Genomic DNA, 20,300 nt, shown 5'->3' with positions numbered 1-20,300 from the left:
CAAACCTGGAGTTATGTGGATATACTTTCGGGGCAGCTGGAAGGCAGCCATTAGAAATAAAGTACGAGGTGGCAAGCCTACCACCTATATCTACTCATAGTTCAAAGAACCACGTCACTTTTTGATTGCAGGCAGGACTTATCGGGGGGGGGGGGAGACAGGTGATGGCAGGACAATTTACATAAATAACTCCAGGTTTGTATTAGTTAGGGAAAAATACAAATGATCTCTGAATTTGTCATTTGTTCCCATACTAACAACCCTTACATTATTCATGTGGATGACTCCCCCTTAGGTGGGTGGTAAGTTTGACTACTGGCTTAGTCATTGACCCGGGTTTGCCTAGTACAGTATTAGACTGCAACCGAGGGAAACCATGTCACCTCGCTTATCAATATAAAGGGAGATTGATAGCGGCCTGAGCAACACAAGTAGTTGTGAAAGATAGTATATAAATGTCTAGGTAACAATGTGGCTATATAAAATAGGAACCTTATGCATAAATATAGACGTATCCCAAGGCCTACCTCGTGGGAGATGTTGGGGACATGTACAATTATGTAATAATAAACTATATTAGGTCACACAAGGAAGTGGCTATTACCTGCAGAGGTTGAAGCCAGCTTGCAAAGGGACCCATGGCACTGTTCCCCAAGAGGAAAGAGCCAGACATACTTTCATTCATCCCAGACTTACCACAGGTAACCAATGCCCTACACATTCTGCTACTTGTCCAAAAAGAAGCTCGAGGCAGTCTTAAACCACTTGTTGTGTAGCCACCACAGGAGCAATAGACAAACCGTATCGGGTCTTCTGTGGGTCATGTCTTGCAAGTAGAGTGAGGTGAAGATCAACCACACACTCACCCTACCAATGGCCTAGCCTGCATCCCAAAGGAGCTGCTTCTAAACATTATGGATGGATTCTGCCTTAAAATGTTATGAGGTCTGGGTCACCTCTATGAGGAGAAGAAGAAGGATTCCGTGACTGGTATATGACCTGTGTCCCAGTCACGAACAAGATCCTTATAAGCCTCCTTTGACCTTCCTAGGGGTAGCAAACTATGCTGAACCTTTGGAACGAGCTCCTTTATTGTTTTCCTGAGGTATGGCCTTAATATAATCACTGGCGTGAAAAGGAGGACTCAATGGCAGGTATATGATCCAGTAGGTCCCAGTCAGGAATGGGAGTCTGATGAACTCTCTTTGGGCTTCCTAGGGTTGGTGAAATGTGCTATACCTTTGGGGCTAGGTAAAGCATCCTCCTTGGGGTATGGCCTCAAGTTAATTACTGGCGTAACAGCCTTGATTATAATGCGGCATGTTTCCGGTTCGGAGATATTGAACTTGAGGTTCAGCTGTCAGGAAAAAATTGGATGTTACTTGATGGAAGTGCAGCATGTGCTATATTCTCCCCCACTTTAGAATCTCCTGAGGGTGGGTGGCAAGGTTGCAGGTTGCCAAACTCATCCAGTTCTACTTATTGAAAACTTCAAGGTATATGGGATGCAGTAACTCTACTTGTTAGAAGAAATGTGAATGGATTGGTGATCTGTGACTCCAATTCTGTACTCCAGGCACTGACATCATCTAGGCCCAGTTGTGGCCGTGTTGTGCGAGACAGTGTGTCAACTCGCTGCTGCTTACAATGCCTCGCTTGTCTTGTGCTTCATATGGATACCCTCCCATATTGGGCTTGCTGGGAAATACATGGTGGACAGTCTTGCTAAAGCGGCCTGCACGCTGGACCTTGATGACAGAAATGTTGAGCCCTCACTTCGCTACCTTAAACAGAATATATTCAGCAGCTTTTGCCTGTACAGTACAGCGTAGGGATGCAGAGAGGGGCACTAGTGTTTCCATACAACATCATGATAACTTTCTGCAGAGCCGTCACAAGTACCGGCGTCGTGGACTCATGGTGCGTAGGCATAATGTCGTAAGTGCTAGGATAAGGTTGGGATATCGTCCTGTGTGGCAGGTTGGACAGACACTAGATATACCACACTACACCTCATGTAAACTGTGTAACCTTGCTCATGCCAATAACCTTGAACACTATTGCCTTCATTGCCCTACTGTCAGGAATCTGTTACCTCAAGGACAAAATTTACTTCAAACCTGTCAATAATTACTCAAAGATGACCACCTAGATGTAATTTTGACTCATCATCCACACTTTGCTGGCTGCTAAACTGTCTGTTGCAGTTGTTGTGATAATGGAATACGAACTCACATATGCTATTTTTGTAAATGATATACTGATGATTCAATGCTGTAATTTTTTTTCCTGTTAATTTCTGATATACTGTATGTAACTTTGTTTGACGTTGTTGGGCGTAATGAATTTATTAAATAATCGTAAGTGCCAGGATAAGGTTGGGATATCGTCCTGTGTGGCAGGTTGGACAGACACTAGATATACCACACTACACCTCATGTAAACTGTGTAACCTTGCTAATGCCAATACGTAACCTTAAAACACTACTGCCTTCATTGCCCTACTGTCAGGAATCTGTTACCTCAAGGACAAAATTTACTTCAAACCTGTCAATAATTACTCAAAGATGACCACCTAGATGTAATTCTGACTCGTCATCCACACTTTGGTGGCTGCTAAACTGTCTGTTGCAGTTGTTGTGATAATGGAATACGTTCTCATATATGTTATTTTTGTAACGGATATACTGATGATTCAATGCTGTAATTTTTCTTTTTCTGTTGATTTCTGATGTACTGTATGTAACTGCCAATATGTAACTCTGTTTGACGTCTTTGGGCGTAATAAATTTATTAAATAATTGGTTTCTCTCCAGGATAGAGAGACATTGAGGGTGGACTATAGGGTATGCCTCTCCTCTTAGTCAAGGGCCACACCAGGAGAGACCTGTCCTTGGGATTAGATCTGCTTTTTAGGTCTCTTATGTCTTCAAGGGAGGCACCCAGGGACCGAAGGAAGCCATCTGTCCTGTAGAGGGGAGGGCTGTATTACCCTACTACGGGAAAGTCAATTCAAACTCAAACTCTGTGGAGAGCATCGACTGGAGGAGATGCTCGATGGACGAGCAAAGGTCTGCCGTTGCCTAAGTCTAAGATAGCAATTTTGAGTGTATTACTGGAATAGCGCTCTCGAGAAGAGAGACAGAGAGACAGACTTCATCCGATCCTCACCACGGAGCATTTTGTAGTAAAGAAGTCCGTAATGAATTCTCCGAAGTTGTAGACGTGCCACTGGATGTGACGTATCTTTTAGGCAATACGAATCTTTTCAACGAGGCTAGTCCGAAGCACTAGTCGAGTCTCTTAATGAGACAAGTCTGACTCCGAGTTTGGTCAGTAGTGGGGAGAAGCTATCTTTTTTCTTTTCTCGGAAAAATTGCTCGAAAAAGTGAACCCAACAGATGACCTCTAAACAACGGCCATTGGGGGAAGACTCCCGCAGAGGTGGATTCGACCAAATGCAAACCTGTGGACAGGATATCCCGAAGGGAAGGCCACCTAGGAGCAGGAAGTGCTTCCTGCGAAGGGGAAACCAACGAATCACTGCCATTCCCTAGCACTTTCTGAGGGAAGAAGATGCTTACTAGGAGATTAAAAGATGGTATCGATCGTGCTCTGATCATTGTCCTGAAGATGTGTGGTACTGTATGTATTCTCACCCCCTTTTACTTTGTAGGTAGTAGGTTGGCCAGGGCACCAGCAACTCATTGAAATACTACTGCTAGAGAGTTATAGGGGTCCTTTGACTGGCCAGACAGTACTACATTGGACTCTTCTCTCAGATTACGGTTCATTTTTCCTTTGCCTACACATACACAGAATAGTCTGGCCTATTCCTTTTAGATTCTCCTCTGACCTCATGCACCTGATAACATAGAGATTACCAAACAATTCTTCTTCATCCAAGGGGTTGAATATTGCATTCTAATTGTTCAGACTACTTTCTTCTTGGTAAGAGTAGAGGAGACTACCGTATTTAGCTATGGTAAGCAGCTCTTCTAGGAGATGGTTACTCCAAAATCAAACCATTGTTCTCTAGTCTTGGGTAGTGCCATAGCCTCTGTACCATTGCCTTCCAGTGTCTTGACTTAGAGTTCTCTTGATTGAGGGTACACTCGGGCACACTATTCTCTCTTATTTCTCTTCCACTTGTTTTGTTAAAGTTTTTATTATTTTGGTGTCTTACAATATTTCATTTTTCCTTTTCCTTTCCTCACTGGGCTATTTTCCCTGTTGGAGCCCCTGGGCTTATAGCATCCTGCTTTTCTAACAAGGGTTGTAGCTTAGCAAGTACTAATAATAATAATAATAATAATAATAATAATAATAATAATAATAATAATAATAGGAAGCGTCAAATCCAGGAAAAATGAGGAGATTGCCTCCCTGGTAGAGATTCTTGTCTGGCAGCCTCTTGCTCAGATCTTGTAGAGAACTAGGGGAAGGATGATCCCTAATGCCAAAGGACCTGGGACCTGGCTAGTTCTGAAGAAGTCGCATTCGATGGGGACTGATGCGGTCTCATCGAACTTGCAGAAGTTTCTACAGGGTGTGACCCAGTCTATAGATAACCGTATTGGATATGACAGTCGGGTCTTTCCTTTGATTATTCCAATTCTCAAATTGAGGTAAACTGAAGGAGATGACTTGCAGGAGTTCGAGACAGTAGTCCTAAGTTTTCGAGACAGGGGCGGATGGGCTAACTGTTTGATCACACCTTCCCCTCGCATGACAGGGTTTGAAAGTTAAACTCATTTCACAAGGAGACTAAGATTGGAGACTTCTGACTGATGAAGCTTGGTGGTATCCTGGCGAACCCCATCTTCCAATGAGATTGGATGTTCCAATCACGAGGAAGGAGAGAGAGACCGCTTCCCATTTCCTAAAGGAAGATGGAGGATCAAAAGAGTACCTTTTGGGGCTAAAATCTGGACTCTCTTTCCTTGGTGAAAAAACATGATTTGAGTATTTCGAGCTTGTGAGAGGGGATTTCTCATTACTGGATAAAGAGAACTCACCCTGGGATGAGGAAAGAAGATATACCTTTCCAACAACTATGGCCGAAGGAAGAGCTCTGGTTACGGGAGAAAGTCATCGGCCAACTTCATGAACAAGACTGAGTTTCATGAAGTGTAGGCAAAAATGCTTCCCCAGAAAAAGATTTTGCAGATGGAGGGTGAATGTATTCCCATTAAGGTCCGAGGACATAAAGGCAGACGGAGACTGGGAGTACTATACACAAAACTCTGACAACCTCAGTTATTCTCTCCAGTCACCCATCTAGGGCCAACCCAAATTGCAGCAATTAAACTGCTATAGCTGTCACTTTAGACAGCACTGAATTCAATTCTCTAAGGAGAGAATTGTGGTAATGCCATGGGATTGTGTCTCCTGATGTAGGGGGAGGAACAAATTCAAGGAATCTGCCACCCCTACCAAATACGAGATCCAATTTGCTGCAGGAGACTGCCTAACTAGAGTAGTTCCTATTCAAACATAGTCGGCTCGTGAGAATCCCTATATTATACGGGACAACAAGGGAGGAGGTTGCAACCAAAGCAGTACCCTAGTTCTTGAAGCACCTGGCCCTTCTGTAGTAGGAACGAAGTGTAAGTGAAAACATACGTTCATGATGGATGAATTCCAGTGAATGTGCCAGATTTGATGCCAAAACCTGGCTACCTAAATGCAGATCCCTCTGATCTCGCAGGCGATGAAAAACTTTAAGAACCCAAGAAGCCCTGTTTGTGTGAAACAAAAAAGAACCCAAAGGGTCAAGGGACACTAAGTTTAGCGCTACTGTAATGTATTATCCCCGACGTCGATGAAGGGCGTAGTTTTAAGTTCCCAGAAGGAAAAAAATTGTGTTAAACTCCTTCAACTCTATGAGGTTTAACTAAGTAGTGTAAACTCAAGAGCGAGAAGAGAAGACGATCTATGACGTCTATGTGCGAGTGCTCCCGAAGAGAGGCTCTCGGGAGCAGCTCCCTCTTATGGAAGTGGTTGCTGATTTAGTAGCCTAGAGGAAGCAGGTTTAGTGGTGACTACTAGCCTCCGACTAGCGAACGTCAAGCAAGCTAACGGCGAGCTACTGTCATGTGGGACAACGAACACTTAGCTGTTAAACGTTAAAACCGCAAACGGTGCTGTTATGATTGGAGATCAGTGATCGGGGATCAGTGATCGATGAATGGCGATCTAGGATCAGCAATCAGGGATCAGAGATCAGCGGTAAGCTAGTGATCGGGTGTTAGACGATCAACGAATTGTGATCAGTGATCTGACTATCGTTGAACTAGAATCGGCTACTGGCATGGTGACGATCAGCCGATAAGTTGGTGCTCAACAAACTGGAGTATAGACTTCCCCTTAAGGAAGAGAACTGCCTAGCGATCGTAATCGTCTTGCTCGTAATTGTAATCATGATCATGAGCGCCTCGCTCTAGGTCGTGAGTGTCTCGCACGAGGGCGGGAGCATGAGCGTCTTGCACAGGAGCATGAGCGTCTCGCTCGTGAGCATGAACGTCTAGCTCGTGATCGTGAGCATCTAGCTCATGATCGTGAGCGTCTAGCTCGTGACCGTAAGCATCTAGAGCTCTTGATCGTGAGCGTCTAGCTCATGACCGTGAGTGTCTAACTCGTGATCATGAGCGAATAGCTTGTGAGTGTCAAGCTCGTGACCGTAAGCGCCTAGAGCTCTTGATCGTGACCGTGAGCGTCTACCTTGTAATGTAAGCGTCTAGCGCGTGATCGTGAGCGTCTAGCTTGTGATCATAAGCTTATAGCTCTTGATCGTCAGCGTCTTGCTCATGACCGTGATTGTCTAGTTCAGGATTGTGAGCGTCTTGCTCGTGATCACAAGTGTAGCTCGTGATCGAGATCATGAGCGCCTCACCTGTGACCCTGAGTGTAGCTCGTGATCGTGATCATGAGCGTCTCGCTCGTGATTGAGATCATGAGCAACTCGCTCATTATCGTGATCACGAGTGTCTCGCTTGTGATAGTGTGAATGAAGTTCATGACCGTGAGCTTGTAGCTCGTGATTATGAGTACCCTCAAGAATTTGAGCATATAACAAGCGAAAAATGATATTTTAATTAGAAAATAAATTTTTGAATATACTTACCCGGTGAATATATAATAGCTGCAACTCTGCGGCTCGACAGAAAACACACTCAAAAAACTCGCGAGCGATCGCTATGAAGGTTGCGGGTGTGCCCACCAGCGCCAACTGTCGGCCAGATACCACTCTTGTATGTAAACAAACCCTTCAATTCTTCTCGTCCCGCTGCGTCTCTATTGGGGAGGAAGGGAGGGTCATTTAATTTATATATTCACCGGGTAAGTACATACATATACCAAAGGCACTTCCCCCAATTTTGGGGGGTAGCCGACATCAGCAAGGAACAAAACAAAAAAGGGGACCTCTACTCTCTATGTTCCTCCAGCCTAACCAGGGACTCAGTCGAGTTCAGCTGGTACTGCTAGGGTGCCACAGCCCAACCTCCCACATTTCCACCACAGATGAAGCTTCATACTGCTGAGTCCCCTACTGCTGCTACCTCCGCGGTCATCTAAGGCACCGGAGGAAGCAGCAGGGCCTACCGGAACTGCGTCACAATCGCTCGCCATTCATTCCTATTTCTAGCACGCTCTCTTGCCTCTCTCACATATCCTCCTATCACCCAGAGCTTTCTTCACACCATCCATCCACCCAAACCTTGGCCTTCCTCTTGTACTTCTCCCATCAACTCTTGCATTCATCACCTTCTTTAGCAGACAGCCATTTTCCATTCTCTCAACATGGCCAAACCACCTCAACACATTCATATCCACTCTAGCCGCTAACTCATTTCTTACACCCGTTCTCACCCTCACCACTTCGTTCCTAACCCTATCTACTCGAGATACACCAGCCATACTCCTTAGACACTTCATTTCAAACGCATTCAATTTCTGTCTCTCCATCACTTTCATTCCCCACAACTCCGATCCATACATCACAGTTGGTACAATCACTTTCTCATATAGAACTCTCTTTACATTCATGCCCAACCCTCTATTTTTTACTACTCCCGTAACTGCCCCCAACACTTTGCAACCTTCATTGACTCTCTGACGTACATCTGCTTCCACTCCACCATTTGCTGCAACAACAGACCCCAAGTACTTAAACTGATCCACCTCCTTAAGTGACTCTCCATTCAACATGACATTCAACCTTGCACCACCTTCCCTTCTCGTACATCTCATAACCTTACTCTTACCCACATTAACTCTCAACTTCCTTCTCTCACACACCCTTCCACCGGGTAAGTATATTCAAAAATTTATTTTATAATTAAAATATAATTTTTAAATATTTAACTTAGCCGGTGAATATATAATAGCTGATTCACAAACAAGGCGGTGGGTAGAGACCAGAGTTAATTATGTTTACAGCGTATAAGCTAAGAGTTTTTTTCATTTTGACAGTTATCAATATAACAAAACCAAAATATATAGGTACCTGGTAAGGAAGTTGACTTAGACGATTACTCTGCCTTGTAAGTCTGTCTTCCTCACGGAGCCCAGCGATCCTCTTAGGATGCTGACAGACTCCCAGAAGCTGAAGTATCAAGGGCTGCAACCCATACAACAGGACCTCATCAAACCCCTAATCTGGGCGCTCTCAAGAAATGACTTTGACCACCCGCCAAATCAACCAGGATGCGAAAGGCTTCTTAGCCTTCCGAACAACCCATAAAACAATACTAAAAACATTTCAAGAGACAGATTAAAAGGATATTGGAATTAGGGAAGTGTAGTGGTTGAACCCTCACCCACTACTGCACTCGCTGCTACGAATGGACCCAGTGTGTAGCAGTCCTCGTAAAGAGTCTGGACATCTTTCAAGTAAAATGACGCGAACACTGACTTGCTTCTCCAAAAGGTCGCGTCCATGATACTTTGCAGAGATCTATTTTGCTTGAAGGCCACGGAAGTTGCTATAGCTCTAATCTCGTGCGTCTTAACCTTAAGCAAAGATCGGTCTTCCTCACTCAAGTGGGAATGGGCTTCTCGTATTAAAAATCTGATAAAATATGACAAAGCATTCTTTGACATGGGTAAGGATGGTTTCTTAACCGAACACCATAACGCTTCAGATTTACCTCGTAAAGGCTTAGTACGAGCTAAATAGAACTTAAGAGCTCTAACGGGGCATAATACTCTCTCTAGTTCGTTGCCTACGATCTCTGATAAGCTAGGAATATCAAAAGATTTAGGCCAAGGACGAGAAGGCAGTTCATTCTTGGCCAGGAAACCAAGTTGAAGAGAACAAGTGGCTTTTTCTGTCGAAAAACCGATGTTCTTGCTGAAGGCATGAAGCTCACTGACTCTTTTAGCCGAGGCCAAGCACACCAGGAAAAGAGTCTTAAGAGTGAGATCCTTCAGGGAGGCTGAATGTAAAGGCTCAAACCTGTCTGACATGAGGAACCTTAGGACCACGTCTAAGTTCCATCCAGGAGTAGCCAAACGACGTTCCTTAGAGGTCTCAAAAGACTTAAGGAGATCTTGTAGATCTTTATTGTCGGAAAGATCTAAGCCTCTATGCCGGAAGACCGAAGTCAACATGCTCCTGTAGCCCTTGATCGTGGGAGCTGAAAGGGAGCGAACTCTTCTCAGGTATAAGAGAAAATCAGCAATTTGGGCTACAGAGGTGCTGGACGAGGATACAGATACTGACTTGCACCAGTCTCGGAAGATTTCCCACTTCGATTGGTAAACTCTAATGGTAGAAGCTCTCCTCGCTCTTGCAATCGCACTGGCTGCCTCCTTCGAAAAGCCTCTAGCTCTAGAGAGTCTTTCGATAGTCTGAAGGCTGTCAGACGAAGAGCGTGGAGGCTTTGGTGTACCTTCTTTACGTGGGGCTGACGTAACAGGTCTACTCTTAGAGGAAGACTTCTTGGAAAGTCTACCAGCCATCGAAGTACCTCGGTGAACTATTCTCTCGCGGGCCAGAGGGGAGCAACTAACGTCAACCTTGTCCCTTCGTGAGAGGCGAATTTCTGCAGTACCTTGTTGACAATCTTGAATGGTGGGAATGCATATAGGTCTAGGTGAGACCAATCTAGGAGAAAGGCGTCTATATGTATTGCTGCTGGGTCTGGGACTGGAGAGCAATAGATTGGAAGCCTCTTGGTCATTGAGGTTGCAAAGAGGTCTATGGTGGGTTGACCCCAAGTCGCCCAAAGCCTCTTGCACACGTCCTTGTGGAGGGTCCATTCTGTAGGAATTACCTGACCCCTCCGACTGAGGCAATCTGCTAGAACGTTCAAGTCGCCCTGGATAAACCTCGTTACCAGGGAGATGCCTCGATCTCTTGACCAAATGAGCAGGTCCCTTGCGATCTTGTACAGTGTCAGGGAGTGGGTGCCTCCTTGCTTGGAAATGTACGCCAAGGCTGTGGTGTTGTCCGAGTTGATCTCCACCACTTTGTCTCGAAGGAGACTCTCGAAGCTCATCAAGGCCAGGTGGACTGCCAAAAGCTCCTTGCCGTTGATGTGCATGCTCCTCTGACTTGAGGTCCACAGACCTGAGCATTCCCGACCGTCCAGTGTCGCACCCCAACCCAAATCCGATGCGTCTGAGAATAGAACGTGGTTTGGTTTCTGAACTGCTAGAGGAAGTCCCTCTCTTAGACTGATATTGTCTTTCCACCAATTCAGGCAAGTCTTTACTGTTTCGGAAATCGGGATTGAGACCGCCTCTAGCGTCTTGTCCTTTTTCCAGTGAAAGGCTAGATGGAATTGAAGAGGTCGGAGGTGTAGCCTTCCTAGCGAGACAAACTGCTCCAGGGATGATAGAGTTCCTACTAGACTCATCCAATTCCTGACTGAGCAACGTTCTCTCTTCAACATCCTTTGGATTACGAGCAGGGCTTGATCTATTCGGGGGGCAGACGGAAAAGCCCGAAAAACTGGACTGCGAATCTCCATCCCTAAATACAGTATAGTTTGGGATGGGATCAGCTGTGACTTTTCCATGTTGACCAAAAGTCCCAATTCCTTGGTCAGATCCAATGTCCAATTGAGATCCTTCAGACAGCGATGACTGGACGAGGCTCTGAGAAGCCAGTCGTCCAAGTAAAGGGAGGCTCGGCTACCCGATAAATGGAGGAATTTTGCCACATTCCTCATAAGCCTCGTAAACACGAGAGGAGCAGGACTTAGGCCAAAGCACAGGGCCCGAAACTGGTACACCACATTGTCGAACACAAACCTCAGAAAAGGTTGGGAATCTGAGTGAATGGTGATGTAGAAGTATGCGTCTCTTAGGTCGAGAGAGACCATCCAGTCTCCCTTTCTGACCGCTGCTAAGACTGACTTCGTGGTCTCCATGGTGAACTTTATCTTGTGACAAAGACGTTCAGAGCACTGACATCTAGCACCGGTCTCCAACCTCCTGTCTTCTTCGGTACTAGGAAGAGACGGTTGTAAAACCCCGGTGATTGAAGGTCCGAGACTTTGACCACCGCTCCCTTCTCTAGCAAAAGAGACACTTCTAGTTTCAGGGCTTGTCTCTTTGCTTCCTCTCGGTACTTGGGAGAGAGATCGATGGGGGAAGTCGCTAGAGGAGGTTTGTGTACAAATGGAATTTTGTACCCCTCTCTGAGCAACCTCACAGACTGTTGATCTGCGCCTCTCTTCTCCCAGGCTCGCCAGAAGTTCTTGAGTCTGGCACCTACTGCTGTCTGAAGCTGCGGGCAGTCAGACTCTGCCACGTGAGGACTTGGCTCCTTTCCTCTTTCCTCTCTTTCCTTCGGCACGAGTACTTCCCCTGCTGGGGGCTCTGCCACGAAAGGGCGGAATAAACCTGGACGCTGGAGTGTCTATTCTAGGTCTAGCGGAAAAGGCAGTCGAAGGGGTCCCTTTGCGAGCAGAGGACGCTACCAAGTCATGGGTGTCCTTCTGCACTAAAGACAACGCTATGTCCTTAACCAAAAGTTCAGGAAACAAAAACTTTGATAAAGGGGCAAAGAGTAGCTCAGATCGTTGACAGGGCGTCACTCCTGCTGACAGAAAAGAGCAAAGAGACTCTCGCTTCTTAAGGACTCCTGAAGTAAACGAGGAGGAGAGCTCATTGGATCCATCACGGATGGCTTTATCCATGCAGGACATAATGAGTAAGGAGACATCTCTATCGGCCATTGAGATTTTCCTACTCAAGGCTCCCAAACACCAGTCAAGGAAGTTGAAAACTTCAAAAGCTCTAAAAATGCCTTTAAGTAGATGGTCAAGGTCTGAGGATGACCAACTAATCTTCGAGCGTCTCATGGCTAGGCGGCGGGGAGAGTCTACAAGGCTTGAGAAGTCGCCCTGGGCAGAGGCAGGGACTCCCAAGCCGAGAACTTCTCCCGTGGCATACCAGACGCTCGATCTAGACGAGAGTTTAGATGGGGGGAAGGCAAAGGCCGTCTTCCCTAAACTCCTCTTGGTTTCCAACCAATCGCCTAACAGCCATAAAGCTCTCTTGGACGAGCGAGAGAGTACAAGTTTTGTAAAGGCTGGCATGTCAGCCGGAACGCCTAAAACAAACTCAGACGGCGGCGAACGAGGAGCCACAGAGACAAAGTGTTCGGGAAACAACTCTTTAAAAATGAGCATGACTTTTTTAAAGTCAATAGATGGCGGAACTGCTCTAGGTTCATCAATATCTGAAGGATGATCCTCAGGCTGAGGGTCAGCAACGTCCTCATCCGAAAGTTCCTCATCTGACAGCTGATGAGAAACAAGCAAAGGGGTTGGCAATGCTTGACACGCAGCGTCCACCCGCACTGGTGCATAAGTGGCGGACCAGGACGCAGCGTCCTGAAACTGCTTGACAGTCTGAGAACTGTCAACAACAACAGGTGCGTGAGGACGCACAGCGTCCACCCGAGACTGCTTAGACCGCCTAGGCTGCGCAGTCAAAACAACTCTAGGTTGCGGAAGTTGACGCTCAGCGTCAAAACAAGTCAACTCCGATGGTTGGCGAACGTCCTGAACGTCACCAGGCGCATCAGCGAGTTGCCTAACGTCCACATGCGGCTGAAAATCCACACGAGATCGCATCGAGTGTGGTACTACCCCAACCGCTTGACGTGAGTTGGCTACACCAGCGTCAACAGGACGCACAACAGAACGCTTGGGTGGCTGAAGGCCAGGATCTCGATGAGATAAACGGCTAGGCTCAACGGAAACCTTATCGGCATTGTAGTCTTCCATAAGGGACGCAAGCTTAGATTGCATGTCCTGCAGTATAACCCATTTAGGGTCCACGGGAATGGGTGCGGTAACCGACGGGGTTAGCGTCTGAGACGGCACAACTTTGCCTTGCTTAGGCGGCGAGCAGTCATCCGATGACTGCAACGGGTCCGAACTGTCCCAATGACTACATCCAGGACGTTGGACCTGTCCTGAAGGGACCGACTTCCGTTTAAGAGGCCTAGAAACCTTGCTCCACGGTTTCTTGCGTGAAAAGCCTTCGGAAGACGAGGTAAAAATGGGCTCTCTCGTCTTATGGTAGGGGCGATCTTGGTGAGATACGCCTGATACCATAGAGGGAACGTCTGTTCGCTGATCAAGCCTCTCGAACCCATAAGTCGTACGACATTACTTCTCCCCTGGGCTTGGGAGCTTGCAAGAGGTCCCGGACTAGGTGAACGACAGGCACGAACAGACGAACCCTCGGTCGCAACACTGTTCACAACACTTTGCGCACTAATCACTTTCCCACTTTCCGCCGTGGCACTATGGCACTTAAGTTCCTTCACGTCAGCCATGAGTTGATTACGGTCACTTGCTAACGCTTCAACTCTCTCCCCCAAGGCATGAATAGCATGTAACATGTCTTGCATAGATTGTTCCCGAGTGCTAGAAGGGGGGTTAGGAACAACCACTACAGGGGAAGGATTAGGTTCAGGGGCATGTGGAGAGGAAAAATCTACAGACCTAGATGAACTTCTCCTTACCCTATCTCTCTCTAGTCTACGTGCATATTTATCGTATTCGAGCCAATCGAATTCCGAAAGGCCCACGCATTCCTCACACCGATCTCCCAATTGACAGGTTTTACCCCCAACAAAAGGAACAAACAGTATGTGGGTCGAGAGAAGCCTTTGGAAGACGCCTATTACAGTCCCTAGCATTACACTTTCGAAATCTAGGTACTTGAGAAGGGTCAGCCATTTTGAATTAGTCAAAGAAAATTCCAAAAACAATCCAAGTCATCAACAAATAATCCGATTCAATAAAGAGTTCAAGAGTTTATGTTGAGGAAAAAACACCTGCACTGCGAAAGCTCAAACCAAAATAAAGTACTTCACCAAATATGATGAGAAAACTCCAGGTTCTACAGCGAGTATGAATACGTCTTGTCGTCAACGTCGACAGAGAAGAATTGAAGGGTTTGTTTACATACAAGAGTGGTATCTGGCCGACAGTTGGCGCTGGTGGGCACACCCGCAACCTTCATAGCGATCGCTCGCGAGTTTTTTGAGTGTGTTTTCTGTCGAGCCGCAGAGTTGCAGCTATTATATATTCACCGGCTAAGTTAAATATTTAAAATGAGTGTTTACTGTGTGGTCTACTCCGAAGAGGGGGGGAAAAAAGGACGAATCCAAATCCTGTCAAAGGAAAGATTAAAACAGGAGCAACCAACCTCATTTGCCCCTGTAGGCAAATCTCCTCGCAAGCAGGAAGATAGCCGAACCGCAGTTACATAGAGGCTCTTCTCTCGGAAGGGGAAGGGGAAGTTCTCACACCTGGAAGCGAACCTCCAAGCAGCACTCTCTGCCTCCCTTCAATGAGCTCTATCTTACATTGGAGGTTGACAAATTGTTGCAATAGAAGGAAGCCGAGGCTTGTTTCTGTGTTTTCCCCAAAGGAATTACCTTTAAAAAGGACTGGAATGGACGAATCCAATTCCTGCACAAGTAATCCCCCCGAAGGAGAGACTGTTCAGGTGATCATCTTAAAGAAGAGCCTCGAAATTGTGAGTGACCTACGATCTCATAATTGTGAGTGTTTAACTCGGGACTGTGATCGTCTTCAAGAAGAAAAACGTCGAGATTGTGATACTCTTCAACTCATAACTGTGAGTGTTTAACTCGTGACTGTGATCGTCTTCAAGAAGACAAGCGTCGAGATCGTGAGTGACCTACGATCTAGAGATGGTGAGTGCTTAACTCATGATTATGATCGTCTTCAAGAAGAAGAGCTTCGAGACCGTGATAACCTTCGATCTCGTGATCATGAACGTATTCTAGAAAAAGAGCGTCGAGGAGTAACCTCCAATCTCTGTAGTGATCATTTGATCATCAACGACATCCTGACGCGGATCGTCTGTAAGGAAGAGAAGATATTCGGTTGTTCTGGCGATTGGCAAGCAAGCCATGTGTTGACGATTGTTCGTAGTTTTAAAATCCGCAGCAAGCGAACATTGTATACGCGGGCTGAAACTTTGCCGGTAGGGAGAAAAAAAAGAGAGATTGCGTATCGTTGGGTGACATCAAGATCGTCAGGAGGCGAGAAGGCTTGTCGTCAACAGGGTCACGGGAGGCAGACGGATGGAAGAGGCGAAGAGGACCTCGTAGACAGCTGGGACGTCAGCCCAAGCTACGACATCGGCTTGAAGAAAAAACAAAAAGATAATTTGAAATAGGATGAGCGTAAAGCAAAACTCTAAATGGCTAAGCCTTGAGGAGGAGAGAGCGGAGAAGTCTGTTCTCAACCAGCCTAAAGCAAAAAATGATGTGGTTCTTTGAACCGTGAGTACTGTAGACATACTAGGCTGGGTATCCCCCAGCCATCCCCTACTTACCCACTATAGCGGTAAGTTAGGGTTGCCACCTTGCACTTTAAATCTAATGGCTGCCTTCCAGCTCCACCCAAAGTATATCCACATAAATAACATAAGGTTGTAAAGATGGGAACAAACAGTATAAGCACTATTATAATGTCTTAACACTATCAAAACTGGACTAACAGGATGTTAAATATGTAGGAAATGTAATCAAATACCAAAAGAATGTATTAAGAGACGAGCTAAATAAAAAAACTTGTTAAAAAGCATTAATGTCCCTTTTCTTTGTGAAAATCAAAGGATATAATTTAGTAACATTATGAAAAACACGAGGTAGCCAATTAACAATGAGAAAAATTGTCAGTATGTTAAATTAAAAGAAACACACAAACCTGAGATCCTTGGTGTCCCATGATTTCCCCTAACGAACACTCCACACTACCGAGTGAATCTTGATCTTCAGGTTTTGTACTTTTAGTGTCCCAGTCATAAATATTGAATCGTAAGAGCTGAAAATCAAATAGAAAATATTTCTGAATCTACAGTACAAAACAATGTAAATTATGAAAAAATGTTATTTTTATTAGTAAAATAAATTTTTGAATATACTTACCCGATAATCATGTAGCTGTCAACTCCGTTGCCCGACAGAATTCTATGGAGGGATACGCCAGCTATCACAATACTAGAAGGGGGTGTATTTACCAGCGCCACCTGTGGCCAGGTACTCAAGTACTTCTTGTTGACACCTCTTCAATTATTCCTCGGTCCACTGGTTCTCTATGGGGAGGAAGGGAGGGTCGATTAAATCATGATTATCGGGTAAGTATATTCAAAAATTTATTTTACTAATAAAAATAACATTTTTCAATATTAAACTTACCCGATAATCATGTAGCTGATTCACACCCAGGGGGGTGGGTAAAAAACCAGTGTACAAGACTAAAGGATAGCTAAGTATCCCGTATTTCATATAATCAGTTATCCACAATAACAATGAAATAATAAGTACCTGGTAAGGAAGTCGACTTGAACCGTTACTCTGCCTTTAATAAGATCGTCTTCCTTACTGAGCGCAGCGTTCCTCTTGGGAGGCTGAATCAACTCAAAGGTGCTAAAGTATACAGGGCTGCAACCCATACTAAAGGACCTCATCACAACCTTTAACCTCGGCGCTTCTCAAGAAAGAATTGACCACCCGCCAAATCAACAAGGATGTGGAAGGCTTCTTAGCCGACCGTACAACCCATAAAAAGTATTCAAGAGAAAGGTTAAAAAGTTATGGGATTATGGGAATGTAGTGGCTGAGCCCTCGCCTACTACTGCATTCGTTGCTACGAATGGTCCCAGGGTGTAGCAGTACTCGTAAAGAGACTGGACATCTTTGAGATAGAATGATGCGAACACTGACTTGCTTCTCCAATAGGTTGCATCCATAACACTCTGCAGAGAACGGTTCTGTTTGAAGGCCACTGAAGTAGCCACAGCTCTCACTTCATGTGTCCTTACCTTCAGCAAAGCAAGGTCTTCTTCCTTCAGATGAGAATTTGCTTCTCTAATCAGAAGCCTGATGTAGTAAGAAACTGCGTTCTTAGACATTGGTAGAGAAGGCTTCTTGATAGCACACCATAAGGCTTCTGATTATCCTCGTAATGGTTTTGACCTTCTTAGATAGTACTTAAGAGCTCTAACTGGGCAAAGTACTCTCTCCAGTTCGTTCCCCACCATGTTGGACAGGCTTGGGATCTCGAACGACTTAGGCCAAGGACGGGAAGGAAGCTCGTTTTTAGCCAAAAAACCGAGCTGCAAGGAACATGTAGCCGTTTCAGATGTGAAACCTATGTTCCTGCTGAAGGCGTGGATCTCACTTACTCTTTTAGCTGTTGCTAAGCACACGAGGAAAAGAGTTTTTAATGTGAGGTCCTTAAAAGAGGCTGATTGGAGCGGTTCAAATCTTGATGACATTAGGAACCTTAGGACCACGTCTAGATTCCAGCCTGGAGTGGACAACCGACGTTCCTTTGAGGTCTCAAAAGACCTAAGGAGGTCCTGTAGATCTTTGTTGGAGGAAAGATCCAAGCCTCTGTGGCGGAAAACCGCTGCCAACATACTTCTGTAACCCTTGATCGAAGGAGCTGATAGGGATCTTACGTTCCTTAGATGTAACAGGAAGTCAGCAATCTGGGTTGCAGTGGTACTGGTTGAGGAAACTGCATTGGCCTTGCACCAGCTTCGGAAGACTTCCCATTTAGACTGATAGACTCTGAGAGTGGAAGTCGTCCTTGCTCTGGCAATCGCTCTGGCTGCCTCCTTCGAAAAGCCTCTAGCTCTTGAGAGTCTTTCGATAGTCTGAAGGCAGTCAGACGAAGAGCGTGGAGGTTTGGGTGTACCTTCTTTACGTGAGGTTGACGCAGAAGGTCCACTCCTAGAGGAAGAGTCCTGGGAACGTCGACCAGCCATTGCAGTACCTCGGTGAACCATTCTCTCGCGGGCCAGAGGGGAGCAACCAACGTCAGCCGTGTCCCTTTGTGAGAGGCGAACTTCTGAAGTACCCTGTTGACAATCTTGAACGGCGGGAATGCATACAGGTCGAGATGGGACCAATCCAGCAGAAAGGCATCCACGTGAACTGCTGCTGGGTCTGGAATCGGAGAACAATACAAGAGGAGCCTCTTGGTCATCGAGGTAGCGAATAGATCTATGGTTGGCTGACCCCACAGGGCCCAAAGTCTGCTGCAAACATTCTTGTGAAGGGTCCACTCTGTGGGGATGACCTGACCCTTCCAGCTGAGGCGATCTGCCATGACATTCATATCGCCCTGAATGAGCCTCGTTACCAGCGTGAGCTTTCGATCTTTTGACCAAATGAGGAGGTCCCTTGCGATCTCGAACAACTTCCTCGAATGAGTCCCTCCCTGCTTGGAGATGTAAGCCAAGGCTGTGGTGTTGTCGGAGTTCACCTCCACCACCTTGTTTAGCTGGAGGGACTTGAAGTTTATCAAGGCCAGATGAACTGCCAACAACTCCTTGCAATTGATGTGAAGTGTTCTTTGCTCCTGATTCCATGTTCCCGAGCATTCCTGTCCGTCCAGTGTCGCACCCCAGCCCGTGTCCGATGCGTCCGAGAAGAGACGGTGGTCGGGGGTCTGAACAGCCAATGGTAGACCTTCCTTGAGAAGAATGCTGTTCTTCCACCACATTAGAGTAGACCTCATCTCTTCGGAAACAGGAACTGAGACCGTCTCTAGCGTCATGTCCTTTATCCAGTGAGCAGCTAGATGATACTGAAGGGGGCGGAGGTGGAGTCTCCTTAACTCGATGAACAGGGCCAGCGATGAAAGTGTCCCTGTTAGACTCATCCACTGCCTGACTGAGCATCGGTTCCTTCTCAGCATGCTCTGGATGCATTCTAGGGCTTGGAAGATCCTTGGGGCCGACGGAAAAGTCCGAAAAGCTCGACTCTGAAGATCCATACCCAAGGAGACAATGGTCTGGGATGGAACGAGCTGAGACTCCTCAAAATTGACCAGGAGGCCTAGTTCCTTGGTCAGATCCATAGTCCCTTTGAAAATCTCCAGACAGCGACGACTTGTGGGAGCTCTTAAAAGCCAGTCGTCTGACGGAGCCGGACACAAGATCATGATACTGCTGCACAGTCTGTGAACTGTCAATCATGGGCAAGCGAGGAAGTACAGTGACAACCCGAATCTGTCTAGACTGTCTGGGTCGTACAGACAACTCCTTAACGGGTTGCTGAGGTTGCCGCACTGCGTCACAACAAGTCACTTCTGTTGGTTGTTGAACGTCTTCCCCGTGACACATTGACTCCGTAAACAAAAAATCCTCTAACAAGGACTAAGCTTGGACTGCATGTCATGCAACACAGCTCAAGGTCTATGGGAGAAGGTGTGGTAACAGACGGGATTAGCGACTGAAGTGGAACCATAACCTTCCCTGTAAGCATGTTATGCTTAAATAAAAGTCCATAAGAGGTTATGCAGCTAAAGGTTCCCTCCAAATGACAGAGTCCTCAAGGGAATATCAGAAGGAGGGAGAAAAGAACTTTCTCATCTACAGGGACCTTATCCTAGAAAAGCTAAGTTCTCTGAGTGAGGGTTCACTGGTGCAAAAGCAGCAGACTAGAAGGCAACGTTATGAAACTGCTTGACAGTCTAGTGAGTTGGCAACAACCCAAGATGTGTGACTGAGAAGCATGCGGTAAGGTATGCAGAGCATGATGTATGCAGAGTATGCTGTATGCAGAGCATGCTGTATGTAGAGCATGTTGTATGCAGAGCATGCTGAATGCAGAGCATGCTGTATGCAGAGCATGTTGTATGCAGAGCATGCTGAATGCAGAGCATGCTGTATGCTGAGCATGTAGTAAGCAGAGCCTGCTGTAAGCAGAGCCTGCTGTAAGGAAAGCAGAGCGTGTGCATGGCGTTTAACATTTCTCAGAAATTCCATGACCAGTG

The 20,300-nt window shown here is 46.2% G+C and overlaps 1 protein-coding gene across 4 annotated transcripts in view; it reads right to left on the bottom strand.

The window, feature by feature from the left end:
* LOC137620664 (copine-8-like) overlaps positions 1 to 20,300 on the bottom strand; it is a 118,423-nt gene that overhangs the window by 80,056 nt on the left and 18,067 nt on the right. For all 4 annotated transcript variants that reach the window (XM_068351004.1, XM_068351002.1, XM_068351005.1 and 1 more), the window contains exon 4: positions 16,218 to 16,334. In XM_068351004.1, the coding sequence (XP_068207105.1) occupies positions 16,218 to 16,334 (117 nt within the window). The remainder of the gene's footprint in view (positions 1 to 16,217; positions 16,335 to 20,300) is intronic.

This window comes from Palaemon carinicauda, chromosome 27 (genome assembly GCF_036898095.1).
Source record: "Palaemon carinicauda isolate YSFRI2023 chromosome 27, ASM3689809v2, whole genome shotgun sequence".
In the NCBI taxonomy this organism is placed as follows: domain Eukaryota; kingdom Metazoa; phylum Arthropoda; class Malacostraca; order Decapoda; family Palaemonidae; genus Palaemon; species Palaemon carinicauda.
This window is presented reverse-complemented; position numbering and strand designations above follow the sequence as displayed.